Source organism: Diabrotica virgifera, chromosome 4 (assembly GCF_917563875.1).
Source record: "Diabrotica virgifera virgifera chromosome 4, PGI_DIABVI_V3a".
In the NCBI taxonomy this organism is placed as follows: Eukaryota; Metazoa; Arthropoda; class Insecta; order Coleoptera; family Chrysomelidae; genus Diabrotica; species Diabrotica virgifera.
In genome coordinates this window covers 232,240,816-232,261,997 of record NC_065446.1, presented here as the reverse complement: position 1 = coordinate 232,261,997, position 21,182 = coordinate 232,240,816, and the positions used below count along the sequence as shown (strand labels likewise).

The 21,182-nt window shown below is 33.4% G+C and overlaps 1 protein-coding gene across 39 annotated transcripts in view; it reads right to left on the bottom strand.

Moving 5' to 3' along the window:
- LOC114327522 (microtubule-actin cross-linking factor 1) overlaps positions 1-21,182 on the bottom strand; it is an 865,580-nt gene that overhangs the window by 208,982 nt on the left and 635,416 nt on the right. For all 39 annotated transcript variants that reach the window (XR_007697614.1, XM_050648743.1, XM_050648753.1 and 36 more), the window contains 7 exons: positions 19,704-19,945; positions 18,179-18,407; positions 17,051-17,259; positions 15,674-15,909; positions 11,940-12,398; positions 8,221-8,558; positions 4,911-4,994 (listed from right to left, as the gene is read on the bottom strand). Coding sequence is in view for 38 of the 39 variants with exons in the window: in XM_050648743.1 (XP_050504700.1) it covers positions 4,911-4,994; positions 8,221-8,558; positions 11,940-12,398; positions 15,674-15,909; positions 17,051-17,259; positions 18,179-18,407; positions 19,704-19,945 (1,797 nt within the window). In the remaining variant the exon portion in view is untranslated. The remainder of the gene's footprint in view (positions 1-4,910; positions 4,995-8,220; positions 8,559-11,939; positions 12,399-15,673; positions 15,910-17,050; positions 17,260-18,178; positions 18,408-19,703; positions 19,946-21,182) is intronic.

Genomic DNA, 21,182 nt, shown 5'->3' with positions numbered 1-21,182 from the left:
CTCAAGAACTTGTAGTGTTTAGTGATTAACAGAATTGGATTTCTTTCTCTGAGCAATGTAATGCAGGTCAACTACCTCTCCATTCTTTGCTTCTACCAACAAGTACAGCACTGCCCCACACAACATCTGTTCTTAATCCCAATCTAGACTCCCGCAAAAAAAGGGAACACCCTTGAACTCGCTATTATCGACTTTGTCTACTTTTTGTTTACCGATTTTGTCCACTCCAGTGAGGAACATCGTTAGTTGCCTGATGAGCGACAATTACCATGAAACTGATATAGTATGACGAAAACGCACATTGTTAAATAGAATTGCAGAAGATGAACACGCTGAATTGTTTATTCCGCATTTTTATTTAGTTTTCTGTATTTAGAACCTTTTATTTTAAAGTCAAAATTTATGTTATTATTCCTAAATATAAAAAAATATCACGTCTTAGTTTTGGTTATAAATAAATATTTTCCACGTTTATATACGTATATTTCTATATTCCTATTATTACTGATGGTGAATGTCTGAATGTTGTTGCATCTTTTATTTTACGAATTTTTAAACAGCAAGATTCATATTTTTGACAACAAAGATGTTCTATATCTTGTGTACACATTCAACAAGTCAAGGGACAAAGTCCTCATAGAAAAGGATAAAAACATATACCAGAAAGAACCTAGATTGTACAACTAGAGAAGAATTATCGATGAGAGGAAATAGAATCCAGTCAGAAGGGGTCGTCAAGTACCTAGGAGTCCAGTTCGACAGAAGATTAAACTTCACAAAACACACCTAGGAAGCAAACAAAAAGAAAATCGTGGCGAAGAGATATTGATTCAATCCTACATTACAGGGACAGTCCTCTATCGTAGGCCAATTATCGAAGATCCAATTCTACCAGGACTGCGTTAGAACGGTGATGTTATATGCAGTCCCAGTATGAATTTTAACAGCGCAATCAACTCGAAGAAGCTTGTAAGAACAGAAACGAAATGTTACAGTTTAATAGATGGTTCGTTATGTCCAGACAGTGTTTCAAACGCAACCATCCAAGAAGAGCTCCAGTACACACCATTGAGGGAGTTGTTCGTGAACAGTGGCAGAAAATTATTCCCCCCAACCACAAGAAGACTCCTTAAGACCAGGGATATCATCGCCAGAGTTCAGAGGATACATCGTTGAAACCCATATACTGATTGGCCATATAATCAGGATCTAGTCAGGGGGTTGCCGAGGACAGCTAAATAGGCACGGTGCAAAAAAAATAGTACCTACAAAAACAGACGTGCAGGAGCCTAACAGCACAGATAATCATATATTATCCGAAAAGGACGGTAAAAAATTGGAAGACAGAATGCTACCAATGAAAATCATACAATGTATACCAAGGAAAACCTGGAAAGAGGGAATATTAAAAGCGATGATACTGTCAAGAAAAGATCCAACCATATACTATTTCTTTAGTGGTAAAGACCACTATAAAATCAATAAAGAACGTCTGCTATAGACCAGAACAGTTCTCAACTGTTCGTTAATACACAAAGTCAGGAGATCCACTTACAGACCGAGTTAGTGCTTTTAGCTTGGTGCTTTAAAGAAAGGAAATCCTTCCATTATAAAATTTAGAAGAGTAGTGTTAGTGTACATTTTGTGGAACTTCTTATCAAAAATATATAGGACAAACTAATGGATGAACCTCCCTCAGATTACAACATGAACACAAACTAAATCAAATAATCAAATTTCATCAGCCTTATTCAAAAACAAGCGTACAACAAGACACAAAATAGAGCTCAGTGGTTATAATATAATTATATAACCCTGCTTTCATTATGTTGTATCCAATTTAATAAATATTCTATTTGCAAATCAAAAACACTACAATCAAACATTCACCAGGGATATTTTACAATTTGAAATGAAAGAACATGATTATGTCAAATTGAACAGAAGTAATAAATACTATTACTACTGTCCAATAATATTAATGAAGCATTTCTTATAAAATATCTATATTTTAGCCTACAGATGATCGTGTTTCATAAATCAAGTTAGACAATTTTCATTTTTTTGAGCAAATAATGTAAAGCACTTTTAATATTTGGTAAAATACAAGGATAATATTATCACAAAGACATAATGTATCTACACTAGACCAAGAAATTAACGCACCACCTTAAAAATGTGTCATTTTAATGTTATATCCTTGATTAACAATATCGCTGTAATAATATTTTTGCTAAACAGGTAAATTGTCATTGTATACCGGGTGTAACAATCAAACTAGGATTTTTTCTCAAAGGTAGCGTGACCCTGTGGAATATTCTAGCATTTATAAAATACTGAAATTAAAACCCAACTATAGCCTCTTTTTTTCTTAAAATTCTGTTTTTTGATTCATTCGCTTATGTTGGATAATAAAAAAGTTAGGTACTTTAACAACTAGGGCTCTTTCGTCAATACAGGGTGTTTTTAAATAAGTATGGCAAACTTTAAGGGGTAATTCTGCATGAAAAAATAATTACAGTTTGCTCTATAAACATATGTCCGCAAATGCTTCGTTTCCGAGATAGAGGGGTTGAAATTTTTCTTACAAACTGACGATTTATTTATTGCTGTAAAACCGGTTAAGATATACAAATGAAATTTAGTGGGTTTTAAGAGGTAGTTATTGTGCATTTTTTGATATACAAGTAGGAACTGAATATTCAGGTAATATGACCCTTATCTGCGCCAATGGTAAACATAAAATTCTTAATTTTATTTCAAAAAATGCACAATAACTGCCTCTTAAAATCCACCAAATTTCATTCGCATATCTTAAACGGTTTTAGAGCAATAAATAAATCGTCAGTTTATAAGAAAAATTTCAACAGCCCCTGGTTCGGAAACGAAGCATCTGCTGACATATGTTTATAGATATTGATATACATTATGACATACAAACTGTCATTATTTTTTCATGCAGAATTGCGCCTTAAAGTTTGCCACTTATTTAAAAACAATCTATTGTATTGACGAAAAACAAGGCTAGTTGTTAAAGTACCTAACGTTTTTATTATCCAACATAAGAGAATGAATAAAAAAACAGAATGTTAAGAAAACATGAAGCTATAGTTAGGTTTTAATTTCATTATTTTCTAAATGCTAAAATATTTCACAGGGCGACGCGAGCTTTGAGAAAAAATCACAGTTCCATTGGTACACTCGGTATACAATGACAATTTACCTGCCTAGCACTGGTGCGTTGATTTCTTGGAGAAGTGTATTAATAAAAATTGTACTTCTTAAACGTATTTAATGGTATTATTTTCTCAAAAAATAAAAATTAACTAATCAATACACAATGCTGGATAAGAAGTTTCTATTCTAATATTCTGTATACCTTCTTTTCCAATATTGTGACTTAAAAAAATGTAGGTATTCCCGTTAATCACAATATTATACAGATCAATTAATCAACCAACTACTTGAATGTCTTCTAAAATTTACTTATAGATACACAGAAAAGCAATAGGTATTATTTAAATATTATTTTACAAGTAAAGAACTTAATGCTAATATAGATACTATTTAGCTTTTTCTAGAAGGTAGAAAATCAATCCACACTTAAAAATGAAGTTAAATATAAATAAGCAGATCCAATTAAGCTAGAATAGATTTTGCCAACAATTTTAGAGCAAATTTTCAATTTGGAAATAGTCTCTTCACCACTAACTATCTTCTGGATCATAAAACTTGAAATAATACACCTTTGACTAACTAAACCAAAGCACCTTCGTAGCTTTAGATATGTTTTGGCAACGGAATTATTAAAAATGGCAAACTGGCGCCATTTTATAAGCTGATTTATAAGTTGCCATTTTATGTTATACATAAGTAGGCCATTTTATAACTTGATTTAAATAAGATCATATAGCAAGTAATATACGGTGTGTATGTAAAGGTTGGAATAAATTCATTTTTTCGTGAATGAGTGATTTTGGAAATAAAACCAGAAACATGTCAATTTTTATTTTTAAATTACGATTTTTTGGCGTACATATCATACTAGACGTACCTAGTATGATATATATGCCAAAAATCGTAAATTAAAAACAAAAATCGACCTGTTTCGGGATTTATTTCCAAAATCGCCCATTCATGAAAAAATAAATTTATTATTTTACGTGCTCAGTGTATAATTTGAAAGCTCTTGTATTACTTACCACTTTCTAGAGTTTTGTGCAATTGATCAATTATCAATGTTCAATGATACCAGAAAAAAAGATAGTAGTGATTCGGAAATATTTTGCAGTTATATACGAAAGCCAATCCAACCAATACAAGTGAATTTATAAAAGACTATAATAAAAACCATCATGGTTTACATACAGGGACAGTAAGTCTGACCATTTAAAAAATAATATTAGGTATTCAACATAATCCCCAGACACTTAGAAAATTTAGAAATAGAAAAAAGAAGACCATAATTTTCTATAGTTATTCATTATTAATTATGGATTGATTGCCGATTAAAGTATCTAAATTAGATTAATCTTACTATCATATACAAGAAGCGGAACAAAAAATATTCAAAATTAATACTACCTCAGATAACGAAATCCTAATTTTGAGTTAATATTCTGTAAATGAAAGGTACTACCACCACCTAAAAACCTAAACAAAATTCCACAAATTCCTTAATCGTTTTAGTAAGTTTTAACTTTTAGTAGTTGTTACCACCAAAAAACTGATACTGAAAAGAAATTGATAAGTTGTACCTTGAAAAAAATTACAAATTAATTACGAGAAATAACCCTATAGATAACAATAGGTATTTACAACAAATCCATTCAGACAAACCACTCATACACGTGAGAACTAAATAACCTAAGACTAGAGTAGTGATTGGGTGAGTTTTTGTGTAAGTTTACCTTGCCCTCTCGTATGAAGCGTCCTCCATTTACGTTGACCTGCTCGATCTTGGGTGCTCTCTCGACCACACTGTTGAGAAGATTCTGCAAAAAAGAGTAAAAATGTAGATGGTGTATGCAAAACACTTCATTTTTTTGTTAAAATAGTCTTACATTGTTAGTGAAAAGCTGGTACTTCACATAAATAACATTTTTTTATTTTTGAATGATCTCAGACCTGTATAACAGCTGAATGCCTTTTGCTGAATGGAGACAGTTATTATATAAGCCAATGGTCAATGGACAATGAAAATCTTAAAAAACAAAGAAGCTCCGTTTTTATCTTCTAACGGCGAGCGGTGCGTCAAATCAAAGAATAGATTACACCGAAAGACCGATACAGAAACAATATAAATTTACGTGCATAGAAATCGGCACACTTAAAAATTTGGTCATTTTTGATGTCTCATATTTCCTAAACCTGTTGGCCGATTTAAGTGATTTTTTGAACATGTTATAGCCTGATTCTTTAGCAATACCACTGTAATAATATTGTTGCTAAACAGGTAAATTTTCATTGTATACCGAGTGTACCAATCAAACTGTGTTTTTTTTCTCAAAGTTTGCATCACCCTGAGGAATATTCTGACATTTATAAAATACTGAAATTAAAAGCCAACTATAGCATCAGGTTTTCTTAACATTCCGCTTTTTGATTCATTCGTTTATGTTGGATAATAAAAAAGTTAGATACTTTAACAACTAGACATGTTCTTCATCAATACATGGTGTTTTTAAATAGGTGCGACAAACTTGAGGGGTAATTCTGCATGAAAAAATAATGACAGTTGGCTTCATAAACGTATGTCCGCAAATGTTTCGTTTCCGAGATACGGGATGTTGAATTTTTTCTTACAAACTGACGATCTATTTATTGCTTTAAAACCAGTTGGGATATGTATATAGGTATAAAACCAACATCCCGTATCTCGGAAACGAAACATTTGTGGACATACGTTTATAAAGCCAACTGTCATTATTTTTTAATGCAGAATTATCCCTTAAAATTTGTCGCACTTATTTAGAAACACCGTATATTGATGAAGAACATGTCTAGTTGTTAAAGTACCTAACTTTTTTATTATCCAACATAAACGAATGATTCAAAAAACAAAATGTTAAGAAAACCTGAGAATGCTAGAATATTCCACAGGGTGATGCGAACTTTGATAAAAAAACATAGTTTGATTGATACACCCGGTATACAATGAAAATTTACCTGTTTAGCAACAGTATTATTACAGTGGTATTGCTAAAGAATCAGGCTACAACATGTTCAAAAAATCACTTAAATCGGCCAACAGGTTTAGGAAGTATGAGACATCAAAAATGACCAAATTTTTAAGTGGGCCGATTTCTATGCAAGAAGTTTACATATATCAAATATTCAAAAGTGAAGCGATTACAAAAATTGCAATTTGGCATTATACAACGTATCACACACATACGAATCATACGAATAAATTCAAATAAGTAATTAGACAGAACTTTCCAGGTAATATTGGGAAAGAATATTAGCGGACAGATGGAACTAAATAATGGACTTCCACAGGGTTCTGAACTTGTACCTTTCCATTTTAGCCTCTATACTGCTGACACGCGTGCAAACGAATCGCGTAAGTGTTTGGATATGCAGACGACTGAACGACTGCAATAAGCCACCAATCCTTAGAAACTACAGAAAACATTCTCAAGAATGATATATCCATCCCTAGCGAATACTTTAAGAAATGGAGATTACAACCCAGTACTAAAAAAACTGAAGTATCAACTTTTCATTTCAATAACTGACAGTGGCAGATCTACACATTTGCCTACCCAACCTTTGAAACGTAGCTCCACCCAACTATAGCACGGACATGTATTGGTTAAATAATACAACAAAATTATGGACAATCATCAACTTCTAATCCACAACGACATTCCCGATATTTAGTTAGTCTCTAGCATTTCACACAGATTTTATGGTATTACAATTTTATTAACTTATTAATTAACTTATTAAACACAACATTAAAATTAACAACCAAAGTGATAACAAACAAACTTAATGAAATTATAACATCAGCAGAAGAACAACAAGGTTTTAGGTCGGGAAGATCATTCACTGACGCTATATTTATAATGAGGCAAGTTCAATAGAAATCGGTAGAATACAACAAACCGGCATATTTATGTTCCGTGGACCTTAAGAACGATTTAGCAGGGTAAAATTAAGGGACGTTATCCATTTGATATACTCAAGAGAGGTACCTCTAGGAATAATTAAAACGATGGAAAACATCTACCAGAACAACATAATAAAAGTAAAAGTAGAAGATGAATTAATTGACCCAATTTAAGCTGACAATGGGATAAGGGAGAGGGATTCCTTGAGTCCTTTATCGTTCAACCTGATCATGGATTAAATAATAAAAAGTGAGAACTAAAAAAGGGTACAAAATGGGCGAGAAACAACTTAAAATAATCTGCTATGCAGACAATGCAATACTAAACTCTCAAAGTGAAGATGATTTACAACGTATGCTGCACCAATTTAACATAACCGTCAGAAAATTTAACATGTTAATTTCCTCAAAAAAGACAAAATGCATGGTTATAACAGCAGATCCAATAAGATGTAAATTTGGAACTAGGGGGTCTGATAATAGAACAAGTGATTGAGTTTAAATATCTAGGCATCACACTTTCTAGATACGAAAGGCTCCAAACAGAACTGGACGTTCAAGTTAATAGAGCAAACAGAGCCGCAGTTTGTGTAAATGACACAGTATGGAGAAACAAAAATATCAGAAAAGAAATGAAAGGCAGAATTTACAAAACAGTCATCAGACCCACAATGACATACGCGGCAGAAACACGACCAGACACAGAGAGGACAAAAAGATTGCCCGAAACAGTGGAGATGAAAGCCCTTCGAAAAATCGATGGTAAGACTCTATGGGACAGAGCTAGAAGTACAGATATACGACGGAGATGCAAGGTAGACAACAAATAGAGTAGTAAGGACAGCAAGAGCCGGTTCCCCAATAGGAAGACGATCAGTGGGAAGACCACGAAAACGATGGAACGACAATTTACTAGAGGCACATTGAAAAAACAAACAGTCATGTCTATACAAAAAGAAGAAGAAGATTACAATTTTATTTAACAGCAATTACTGTACTTAGCAGATATAAGTGCTATATTGTTATAATCAATTAGGCCAGTTAAAATAGTTGCGAAGGTAAAAAATCTTACAAAGTATATTTCATGAATTTTAAAAACTTACTCTGGTGGCATCTAAATGTTCCTTAGCTCGATCTTTGATAGGCTGCAAAGTTTCTAATTTTCCGTACTGCTCGTTCAGCCAATCATCCTCGACCACTTTGGCTTCGCCGTAATTCTTCAACAAATCATAAGCTTGCTTGCAACCTCTGAGCCTATCAGCGAGCTGCGCGCAGACGTTACTCCAGCGGTTGTTCAATTTCTGGATCTCCTTATCCAGACGCTCGACGTCGGCATGAGGACCGCGTTGGTTTGGTCTGGACTTTTCAGTTAATCGTCTGGTGTTGTCGAAATCGTCGTTGAGTTGGTCCATGGCGATCTGTTGCTGACCGACAGCAGATTCTAAAATAAAGTACAAAATCATCATTATTAATAAAATGAAAGACAGTTTAAGGGTTTTTAGAGCTACCACCTCTACGCTCTCCGCAATAATTAGGTTAAATACTCTCTCTCTCTCTTTCGCTATTAAGACAACTTATCATTAATCCCGCATATTTGTTAAACTCGTTGTTGAATAAATGTTTTGTTCGCTTAACACTTTTATTTCTCGTTTGCACAATCCTTCATATCGTGTTTATTAGTAACTATAAAACCAGACCATAAATCTGAGAACCAGTTGCCCTGAAAGTTCACTAGTTTGTTAATATGGAAGGACTCTCTGCTTTCGGACATATGCGTGTGGTCCTAAAATATTCTCCTATGTCCAATTAGGCAAAAGGTAATAATTAAACCCTTTTCGCCACAGTTGGGGTGAGATTCAATAAAAACTCACACCATCTGTTGAGTTTTGCGGTTCGATAAGAAAAACCCAATTGTATAGTCTGAAATACACTTTATTACTCTTAGGGCCGGTATTTCCAACCTCACTTAAGCAAAAGCTTACTTTAAGCCTTTGCTTAAGCTTAGATGGCTGTATTTCCACTTCAATTTGAGGCTTAAGCCTAGGCTTAAACCAAATAATTTTAAGCTCGCGCGGGAGTTGGTTTAAGCCTTTGCTTAAAAAGTGTTTTCTGTTTTTTGAGGTTATTTCTATAAATTATTAATTAGAGAGTTATTTTGAAAGCCAACTTTTGAGTAATAACGTTATTATTAGATTATTAAATAATAATCTATAAATCTATTAATTTATTAATCGTAATAACGATCATTAAAATTCTTACTACTTTTGGAAGGTGTAGGCACATGGAAATTATTTATTTATACAATGCTTGGTAGGATTTATTTTACAAAAATAAACTTACATTCGAATTTGAGATTTTAAGGAATACATCCAATAAACAAAATTACAAAGACGAATCTATTGCTTACGCAAAATCAATTGACACATTGACCATGTACACAAAATTAAGTAATTGACATTGATACAGATGACAGTATAAAATTAAACGTCAACAGTAGTGGTTTTTACCTCAGAACAGTTAGTTCTGGCATTTTGACGTATTCAGAGGTACCAAACCAATTAACTTTACTGTTGAGCATCAGTTTAGTTAAGGAAATGATGGAAATACGACACCCGGCTTAAGCTTCTCCTTAACTTTTGACATAGGCTTAGCAAAGCAAAAGCTTAAGTAGCTATTGAAATACCGGCCCTTAGTATAATTTCCCTGAACATCAATAATCTTGTTCCAACGAGATTCCAATTTATGAATTCTATCCCTGAAATTACAATTTAAAGGGCCGCAAAATACACTTCCACAGCTGTTATGACCTCATCATTTGAAGAAAAACGTTTTCCACACATGAATTTTTTTTAGATATTAAAACTGATTAAAGCCGCTAGGGGGCAAAATCTAGTGAATACGTTGAATATTTGATCTTAGAAAGGAAAAATTGTAAAATAATACTAAATTATTGTGAAAGTTCGTACAAAAAAGGAAGGATTAATACTACGTGTGAATTGCAATCTGCAAGATTTACGTCATAGTTTTAATACAACGGCTTATTCTTTTATAAGTGTCGTCTCCCAATCAGATGTTGGATATCATCATCACTATATTTACTCTATCTACCGCTGCTCTGAAGATTTCTGTAGAACAATATTTAAACCAGTCCCTTAAATTCTTCAACCATAACACTCTCACTGTACTCCTTCCTCCTCTTATCTTTCAAGCAATACACAAGCGTTAAATATGCTAATCTCTTCGAAAAAAATCAAAGATTCTATCCAATATTCGTATCAGAATAGTAGATTATGAAGGTACTCAAACCTAGCAAATTAATGTAACCAGAACAGACCACGAATGTTAGCAAAATAAACAACATACACTAGGTTCGCTTTCAAGATGCAGTAGAAATGAACAAACCAAGACACGTTAAATGCCACTAGGAGCACAACCGAATCATAATTTACAATGTATATGTTACAGTGAAAGCTGAATATTAGTCAAGGTGTACCGTCGCTAGTGATTGTCGACCTTCACTGAAATGACCAGTGAATGTTGATAGTAGAAAATATATATCAGCTTTCACTAGGGAAGGTGAACCTTCACGGAATCAGCCTAGGGAATGTTGAACATCTGGCGGATGTGCACGGCGGGCGAACGACCTTGACCTGTCGTCAATTTAGTTTACATTTTTAATACTTTTATGAAGTTTAACTTGTTTGAACGTATTTAATACCGCATAGTATAATAATTAGTAATTTTACATTTAAGCCTGCAAGTATCTTTTTATTTGCAGATCCCAGTTTAATACTTGTCCAGTAAACATTATAAAAGAAGATGAAATTCCAATGGAAAAGACACTTACTTTACGAACAGTTGCTACTACTCAGTCAACCGGAAGTGGGCAAGGATTTTTTAAGTGCAGTTGTAACAAGAAGTGCCAAACAAAGAAGTGTTACTGCATAAAAAACAATGTTTTATGCAATTCCAAATGCCATAAAGCATTATCATGTTGCAACAAATAATTTTATTATTGTTGACTATAGTATTTTCGTCTCTATTATAGTCTTTAAATTGTAGACTATAGTTTCACGTTTTATTTTGTTCTTATTTGTTCATCTTTCAAATTCTAAATTTACTTTTGTTATAAAAGTATACGTGATTTAAGATTAGTCTTTTATTTCTCTCTAACTTTCCCTAGACTGTTGTAGAGGAGGTTGTCATTCACTATAGGAATTGTCAACCTTCACTAGTGGATGTTGATCTTGTTTGTACGTCTGTGTAACTTTCCCTAGACTGCTGTAGGGGAGGTTGACGTTCACTAAGAATGGTCAACCTTCACTAGTGAAAGTTGATCTTGTTATTTCAGAATTCAACTTTCACTAAGATGCCCAGCGAGAGTCGACCGTGACTAGTAAAGGTTAACCTTCCCTGAAACGTCAACTTTCACTGTAACATATATACATTGTAAATTCCAAATCACAATTTCCAAAGTTTATATATACATTGTAAATTATGATTCGGGAGTGCTCCTAGTAGCATTTAACGTGTCTTGGTTTGTTAATTTCTACTGCATCTTGAAAGCGAACCTAGTGTAGTGAGATCATTCAGATGATAGTACGGAAACTGGAGTATGAAAATATACAGAACTTTAGATCTGATTACAATTATTAGTGATCATCATTAGCCGCTTCGAGTACCTCCCATTGCATCCGATCTGGAGCACATTGATAAAGTCCGATCATCTTGTTGGGGGACGTCCTCGATTACAATAAGCATAAGCATCTTGTCTCGGTCTCCATTAGTAATCCTAATTAGTATTATTGTAAAAATATCTTACCTAGTTTTAATAAATCATCATGAACATCCTCCAATCCCTTTTTGGTGTTGGGAAGTTCGTCGAACAATGCCAACTTCTTCTCAAATTCGGAAATAACCTGGGTAGCATCGTCCATTCCATTTAGAACTATCTCTATGCATTTCAACCTTTCAATGTAAATGTTGCTAGTGTTCCAAATGTACTTCCATTTGTCCAAAACTTTTTCTAAATCTTTCTTGTGTTGTGGGGTCTTCAGTGTAATGGATCTGAAGGTATCTTTGACTTGTTCTACTTCTGGTTCCAGGTTTTGGAGTCTCGACTCGAATTCTTTGTGTTCTAGAACTAAGTGCTGAAGAGTGTCGATGTCTCTTGGAAGTGGGGATAGTACTCGTTGGTTTATAATGCGTTCTGCTTCGTCTAAGGCCAGTTGAAGGTTGGAAATTTGAGTGTTGAATATTCTTGCTTGGTTTTTGCTTTCCTCTGCAATAAAAAAATATTATTAATTAAAATGTATTATGTATTAGATATTGGTGGGATGTACCTGACCTTTAAGGGTACAATACCAAAGATTTTAGGAACATGGTACTGTGAAAAAGAGATATTTTCCTTCAGTATTAATAGCAGAATTCAAAGGGCGTGGTTCAGAATATGTTTAGCTTAATTTAACGTTGTATTTAAGATGAGAATAAAAAATAATCGGCAAAGAAAAACATTTATGTCTAGTTGCACCAAAAAATCTTAAGCTTCAACTTAGCTACAGCTCAGCTTATAGATAGGACCGCTTTAAGTTTCACTTACGTTGCACCATAATTTTCGATTCTTACCACATGGGAATCCATTGTGGCAAGCTGAGCTTAAAGCATTTCTTAAGCTTAAAATCTGTTGGTGCAACCAGGCATCATAACTTCTATGGCATTAGTTAGTTTCGAAATTTTTTATTTAAACAATATCTAACCAGAAATTTACTATAGTAGTGTAGGATTCGATAAAGACACTCACAATAAAAGTCCGTATGATGCTTAACAGTTTTAATTAATAAAATAGACAACTAAATTATAGGTACTGATAAGTTGACGAAATGTAAAAGTATTTGTGTAATTGCGACCAAAATTTACGTGTTCTTACAAAAAGAAATGTATTCGAAAATAATCGCGTCTAATCAATATTATAACCGGCTTGTCATAATACCCGTCTTAAAGCGTCTCTTCAAGTTGCGCCTTTTACGATTATCCCAAACACAACCTCTTTCGTTTAGACCTCAAAAATGACTAACTGTATTGATTCCCACACTAACCAAACCGTCTCATTTATTCCCCTCTTCATGCTTAAATCCGAAACTATTAAAACTCTACTGCAACAAATTTCGCCGAATGATATTTTTACTTGTCTTAAAGATTTAAAGTCAAAAGTAGTTCGCACCGGCTGTGCTACCGTAGTAATCCCAATGTATTTCGCCCATATGGGCCGACGTATGTCCATATGCGTCAGACTCTTATTTCGTGCTCGTAATAATAATTAAAAAATCTATACAAAGAACTTAAAATTTAAGATACAATATTTTCAATTCTACAGTAGTATTCATCAAAAGATAATTAAGTACCAGAAGTAAATGTCAAATGTTAAAGACGATGAGTAAGTATTTGATATAACAGATATTTTGAATAAACTGTAGAATACAGATAAATTCAGGTAAAATCTTAAAGATTATAACGGTGCGAAGGTAAATGACCACCCCTTAATTTTTTTGTGTTAAGGCAATAACTATATTACGACCCCGGTATAAGCGTTTTGTCTAATAGATCCGTTAAATTCATATATTTGTTTATCGAAGAATCGTAAGTTCTCACAAATCTTTCGTACTGCGTGATTTATTCTTGATTCTCACGAATAGTCGAATGTATAATCTGTTTCTACCCAGAATGTGACGTAGTTGTTTTTGAGTAGCCAACGTCCAAGTAATGTTTGCCTGGAAGCTCACCGCCAAAGAGGTTAAAAGAAAAGTCATAGAACTTTCAGTAAATTGTTTTTATCGACATTTAGTCTGAATTTTGTTTATATTATCTCACAAGTGTTTGGCGATAACAGCTCAGTAAAGCACACCTGTAGAAATGCTGAGTGCGTGAGAAACCAAGGACTTGCTTACGGAAGGCAAGTATCCCTTATTGGTAGAGAAATTTTGCATGGCGTCAAATTAGATGTTTGGCGTAGTATGATTTTGGTTTTCTGATTGGCCAAGATTGATTGATTGAGGAATTTGAATCTGTAATTGGTTGATGGGATGGATCCTGTGATGATTTTGAGAAGGCGTTGATTTTGAGAGATGTTAGTTTGGGGAGATCGAGTTGGTCAGTTCTGTTAGGTCTTTCATCAAGTCAAGTTGAGTTTCAAGTTGAGTTAGCCTGAGAGGGTCCGTTGCTTGCAGCGGTACCTGAAAGGTTGAGTTAAAAGTCTAGTTTGGAGTTGCAGTGACGTTAAAATGTAGTTACCAGTTCTTAGGCCGGCTGAGAACTCAGCGCGGCGATGCAGTGTGGTGTGATTACATACAATGGAACTCCGGCAATTTTCGTTGCTGTCAAGCGAATTGTCGATAATTTATAAATACCATTTTTGGTATTCCTTTTTTTTGCAGTCAGATCCAGGAATTATGTAGAATAAGTTTTCTTTTTGTGTTCCAACACCCTAGTTAAAGCGAAGTTTGCTTTGATTTTAGTAATTTTGATCCCGTTCAATGAACTATAAAACAAATCACTTTTAATAATTTTGTTTGAGTAGAACTAATTTGTTTTTGAGAATGCAGAATGCATACAAAGCTGAATTTTTCTATAAACTATAGATAACCTTATGTACTGTTGCTGTAGCTATTAACATTGTGAAGTGACTTTCGCGTAGTAAAATAGCGTCTTGGACTTACAACCACACCAAGAAGAACAGGACTGATAAACAAGGTATATTTTGTAAACTTTCTATTTTATTTTTTTGTAATCTCGATCTCTATCATTTGTAACACCGAGAGATCAGAAATTCATTTTTTTTTTTCGTTTTTTAATAAATAATGTTTGATTTGCAAAATATAAATTTATTATTTTTTCCTTCTCTCTTGAATCGTAAGAACAATAAAGATTTGGCTGAGTATAGAATATTGAGTATAGAGTAAATAAGGTAAGTTACATTATAATATTTTGTATATTATGTATGTATATTTTCTGTGTGACTACGTTTTTGTTTTATTTTGATGTAGCTATCTATTTTTCTTTTAATATTTGTTTTTTGTATAAAATTTGGTTCCTTAAGGTAACCAGTGGCGCCCAATATTTTATATTTTTTTTATTTTACATCCTTATTTCGATTTTTCTATCTTTTTAAATTTTTCTAAGCTAATAAGAGTATACTATAACACCCTTTAAGAATCCATCTCTTAAATCTCTGAGACTGAGCGACCGTGGCCTTGAATTTTGTTGTGTAACATCCCCTTATATGACATATCAACATCTTGTCAAATTTCAATTCCCTTTTCATGTTATGCAAATAACACCCTCTTTTTGGGGCACGTTACATAAATGTCGCCCACCGTTTAGGCTTTTGTCCCCATTTCATGTTGCAAGATTCATCAGAAATAAAAAATCCATAAGAAGTGAATACGTTTCTGTACAGAATAAAATGAAGATGAACAAATAAAGCATTGAAGTAATGTGTACTACTACTGCCATTTACTAGAGCTGACAGCTACAGAATATAATTAAATACAGATTCCTTACCTTCTGCTCTAGCACGCTTTTCGAACTCATCAAACAACCTGTTAACTTCATCCATTTCTCTTCTCAACCTTCTTAACTGAGGATCAGATGGATCTCCTTCGGCCATAAGTTTATCTGCGTCTTCGTTAAGAGCCTTTCTGATGGCGTTTCTTTGTTCGGCGCCAATGGCGATGAATTGTGGTAAATCCCAGCCTTTCACGACTTTGATGGTAGCGAAGATCATATTTTGTCTCATCCTAAGAAGATGTAAGATAATGTTAAGTAAAAATTAATTATACAACAGATTAACTATAAAAAACCGGACTACATATAAGTTGGAAAGTCTAAAGAATGAATCCACCCAATTTTTGTACAAAACCATATCGGCTACAAAACTACAACATATTAGAAAAGAAAACAAGACAGTAGAAGAACTCTACTGTCGAATAAAAGACTATATCCATAATATGTCGAATAAGGAAAATGTGGGAAACCAAGATCCGGAATGGAGGTCACAAGAAATTATATAGAATTGATACATACCAAAAAGAAAGCCTGTCGAATCTGGCTACAACCACAAAATTTAGAAGACTGGAAAACATACCCTTACGGCTTACTAGAATAGGATAGTTAAGAAAATTGTGACCAAAACAAAAAACGAAACGTGAGACAAAAAATGTGAAGAAATAAACAGATGTATGGATGAATGCCGAGTATCTGAAACATGGAAGTTTATAGCAAACCTCAGAAAAGATCATAAAGGAAGAGGGAGATTAAACCCATAGGTATGGAGTGGGAAGAATATTACAAATCCCTATTGACGCAAGACCACATTGGTAAATAAATTACAGAGACTTAAGAGCAGATCCAATAGACGAAGTACAGCCAATCAGAGTGGACAAGATAAGACTAACCTTAAAGTAAATTAAAAACGGGAAAGCCACAGGACCTGGAAACATCTCCATTGAATTAATAAAACTTGGACCATCAATACTAATAAAATAAATGAATCTCTCATGAAGATTGAAGTTTGGGATGTAAAAGCTCTATCCACAAAAAAAGGAGACAGAAGAAATGTAAAAGTTATAGAGGTATAAGCGTTACCAGCTCATTGGGAGGTTGTATGGTCGATTGATAACAGAACGAATCGAAAACCAGTATGACTAAATCGAAGATCAGAGTGGATTCAGTGCTGGCAGATCTTATGTTGTTCGTTGACTTAGAAAAGGCATATGGTACAGTGCCCTTAAAAACATTGTTTGAAATACTGAATAAGGCAGATCTAAGTAATGCATACACCAAAGCTATAACAAAGCTAAATTATAATTTACAATTTCTCTTTTACTTAACAGCCATAAATAATTTACAGCTAAATCACAGTATTCGCTATTAACATACCTGAGTTGCTTCTTTTGCCATAAAGCCAAAGATCGATCATACTGTCGTCGCAGACGATCAGCAGCATCCAAAGCGTCTTTATCTGGTGGAGGAAGAACGAAACAAACTCCAGGAACTTGACACTCGATTCCTTTAGAATTGTGCACGCGCCATTTGGTACGTCCAGAGTTATCCGTCAGTGTGCATTCCTTATTCTTTTCAATTACAAACTAAAAAATAAAGTAAAAGAAATTAATCGAATGTAGTATCTATAAGTGCCAATATCCAAAGAGTAGAAATACAAATAATCCATCGCAATGTTACATTTTTTAGGCCTAGCGTGAATTTTTCAGAGGACGTAATTTTTTTCCGCGATTCAAAAACATATTCCGGTGTGCATTCACGTTTCTATTTGAGAGACAAAATAGAGATTGAAAATAAAAGTTGCCAAATAAAACTTTAAACGCGTTTTCCTCAAAAGAACATTGTAACTCAAAAACTACTTGACCGATACACCTGAAATTTTGCGTAGATTTGCTTTAGGCATTTTGTGAGGTAACGCTGTCGAAATATTTTTTTGTTTTATGCTTATTTTTTTTTAGTAATAACAAATATGTTGATTTTCATCCATTTTTTACAAAAAATTTCGTTATCTTTATTTCCGAGTGATACCAAAAACTCAAAAATTGTTAAAACTAAAAAACTCGACAGAATACCTCGAAAAAATCATGAGCTAATAAAATCTTTTTGAATTTCTTGTTAAACATTATTCAGTGATGAGTTGTGATATCCACCGTGTCTGTGAAATCCATTCATTGTGGAGGTATCTGTAAAAATTTGCCATCGTTGGCTTATAAAGTTGTGGACAATATAATTTGCTACAAATAATGTCTTATAAAATTTTCTGTACAGGTGCTAGTTTACGAGGTACAGCGCGAAAACCCTTTGCACCCCTTTTTCGAAGATGGTGACCTGGGGACAAGGGTGGTGGCCTCACAAACTTGAATTTGAAGTTTATATTAACACTCCCTGTCAGCTATCATAACAAAAAAAATTGCGTCGTCTGAAAATGCTTCTAATTGGTAACTTCTCAATGTACTAATAGGTAAAGAAGCTAAATAACAGAATTCACGTGTCTGTGATACTTACATTGTTCTGTTTGTAGTTGCAGATGGCAGTTACTGTCATAGGTCTGGTGACGGGCTGTCTACGTTGTTTTAAAGGCACTATATCTTGGGCACGGGCAGTCAAGGCTTGCACCTGATCACCGAAATTGTTGAGTTCGTCCCTGAGGTTTTGCATACCCTGTAGAAGTTTTTCGCCAACGTCGAGACTAAAGTCCCCTTGGCTAAATTCGGTATTCATGATTTCGTCTTTTCTAAAATAAAAATCAAAGGATTAATATCAAAAGAAATTGTTAGCGAAAAAAGACAACTAGTCTTATTCAATATATCTATTCTAAAGTACAATATTTATGTTCTTTGACTTTCTTTTGATTTTATTGACTTAGAGAATGCGTTCGATCGAGTAACACATACTGAAATGATAGCCATTCTTCAGTAGGTACGTATTGATGATAAAGACCAACGTATACTTAAAAACCTTTACTGTCATCAACGTGTAAACGTCAGGGTTGGCCGGGATAATTCTGAAGAGCTTCAAGTACGAAGAGAAGTTAGACATGGCTGCATTTTGTCCCCACTAATATTTAACATCTATTCGGAGATCGTTATAGTGTTCAATTTGATATCAAAATCAATGGCGTCAATATTGATAAATCTGAGGTACGTTGATGACACAATACTAATTATAAATAGTTACGAAAAACTTCAACACCTGGTAAATATAATTACCATTAGGTGTGATGAATATGGACTGAAGCTAAACACTACAAAACAAAGGTCAGTAAAATTGCAATACAACCAGAAGTGGTAACAGCTAATGGAGAACATGTAACGGTTCACGTTACGAAATTAGCTCTTTAATTATTTTTATAATTATTTTCTCTTAATCTATTAATTAATTTATCTAATTTTCGCTTAATTAGCTATTTCTAATTATTATCTTTTATATTTAAAATTTCGTGCAACGATGCCACACCTAAGTATGTTGGTATCACTGACGGAACGTACTATATACGCCACTTAGTGAGAGATATTCTTTCGGGTTCTGAAAATTTGACAAGGTGGTCGTGCTTTACTTGACTGTGAAAGTGCGCTGGAAGTAGGTCGACGAACTTTTGGTTCCATAATGGCGGAAGGTTTCATTTTTTAAGTACATAATTTATTGGGAAATACATTTTAATTGTAAGTGTAAATAGTGTCCCATGGGTTTGCTAAATTCATCCAGGGTGTTCGTGAGGAAAACAATAACCAATAAAGGAGATTCCGGTAAATATTTTTACATATAAAGGTTAGGTTGGATCTTAGATTTCATTTTTCATTTAAAATATTCTTTCCAGTTCAATTTTCCCAGTAAATTTGTTAATTATTGAATTTAGTTTCTTTTATTCATTCCACCGTGTACAATATTTGTTTGGATAAAGTTCTAATAGTCTTAATAGCCAATTTGATAGCCAACGCACGATAATCGAGCATAATACAGGAAGAAAAAGAAGATATTTTTTACATTGGAAACTTTTTGATAATACTAGAAATTGAATTTTGTTACTTACTCTTTAAGCCACTCTTCGGTAGCTTGGACATCCTTGAAGAACGCTTGATAATTCCTGGTGTTTAGGAGATGCGTTTCCAAACAATGCGTAAGCTGTAAAAGCCAAGCCCATTGGGCGTTCATGGCAGCCATGTGAGCTTCGATAGCTTTCGTAGCTGGGTGATTTTGAAGAACTAAAGATTCACCTCTTTCTAGGACGGAATTGAATTGGATTTCTCGTTTTTCTAAGTCGCTCATCAGATTCTGGAAAGTAAAAAGGACATAATTATAATAAAAAGGCTTTTTCCCCTTTCAGAATTAAAATTATTACATATTATAGAAAACAATACAACAATTCAAATGCTAATGCAAAGGCGCAGGAACGATTTGGGTATTAAACTAAGGCGCAATGCTATTTAAATGCATTCATTTTTTTTTCGAATCGTGAGAAAACTAATAAATATTTTTGAAACATTTAAACGCAGAATGAAACATTACATTATTACCGAGAGCCGAGAAAACTTTTTTAATGTTTATTTTATATTAAGTTACAGGACTGAAAAAAAAAAGAACATTTAGTGTGATTTTTAATTTCAAATATTTCATTCAAAAGAAACTTTTTCTTTATTCTAAGGAACTTTCGGCCCTCGGTAATAATGTAATCTTTTGCTTTTCTGCGTTTAAATTTTTGAAAAATATTTATTAGTTTCCTCCGGATTCGAGAAAAAGGAATGCATTTAAATAGCATTGGACCTACCCCCTTTAAGTTATTATCGAACTGAACTCGTTTTCTATTGTGTTTATTACATATCATTAATTCTATTACCTCATCTCCATTTCCAAAGTTAAGCTGCTTAAAACAACACAAAATTTAATCTAAATATGACACATCTTTGATAAACTCGAAACAAAAGGAATAATAATTAGAAAAAATTCTGGACTTAAAATCTTATAGGATATTAATATTGAAGTTAAAAAAATATGTTATAGTTCTTTAATTAAAATATATTTATCAAATAAGTCCATAATAGTATATTATGCAACGAGCATTTAATGATGGGCATTATGAAGCGAGTATGAGGGATACGAAACGAGCCGCCTAGCGGCGAGTATAGAGTACGAGCTTCATAATGATAATTAAATGTAAGTTGTATACACTATTTTTTCTATGATCATTCACAACAAAAAATATATTAAAATTGATTAATTTTGTAGCGCAAATAAATTAAGTAGTTTGTCAGTTTGTTTACATATTGAGAACTGTCAAAGCGTATGTATTTGACTCGCCATTGGCCACTGCGCGTGTGCCACCTTCATTGCGAATGCCATATCGCGATTCTATTGGTTAAAAATCTGTATCGTAATGAAAATCTGTATCATAATGAAGTTCATTTTGATACAGGTAGTGAAATCATAACTGATATATTATAGTATGAGAGTAGAAAAAAATTGTTAACAAAATTCTTGTCACAGAATTTTATTGACACCGTAGGCATATCAG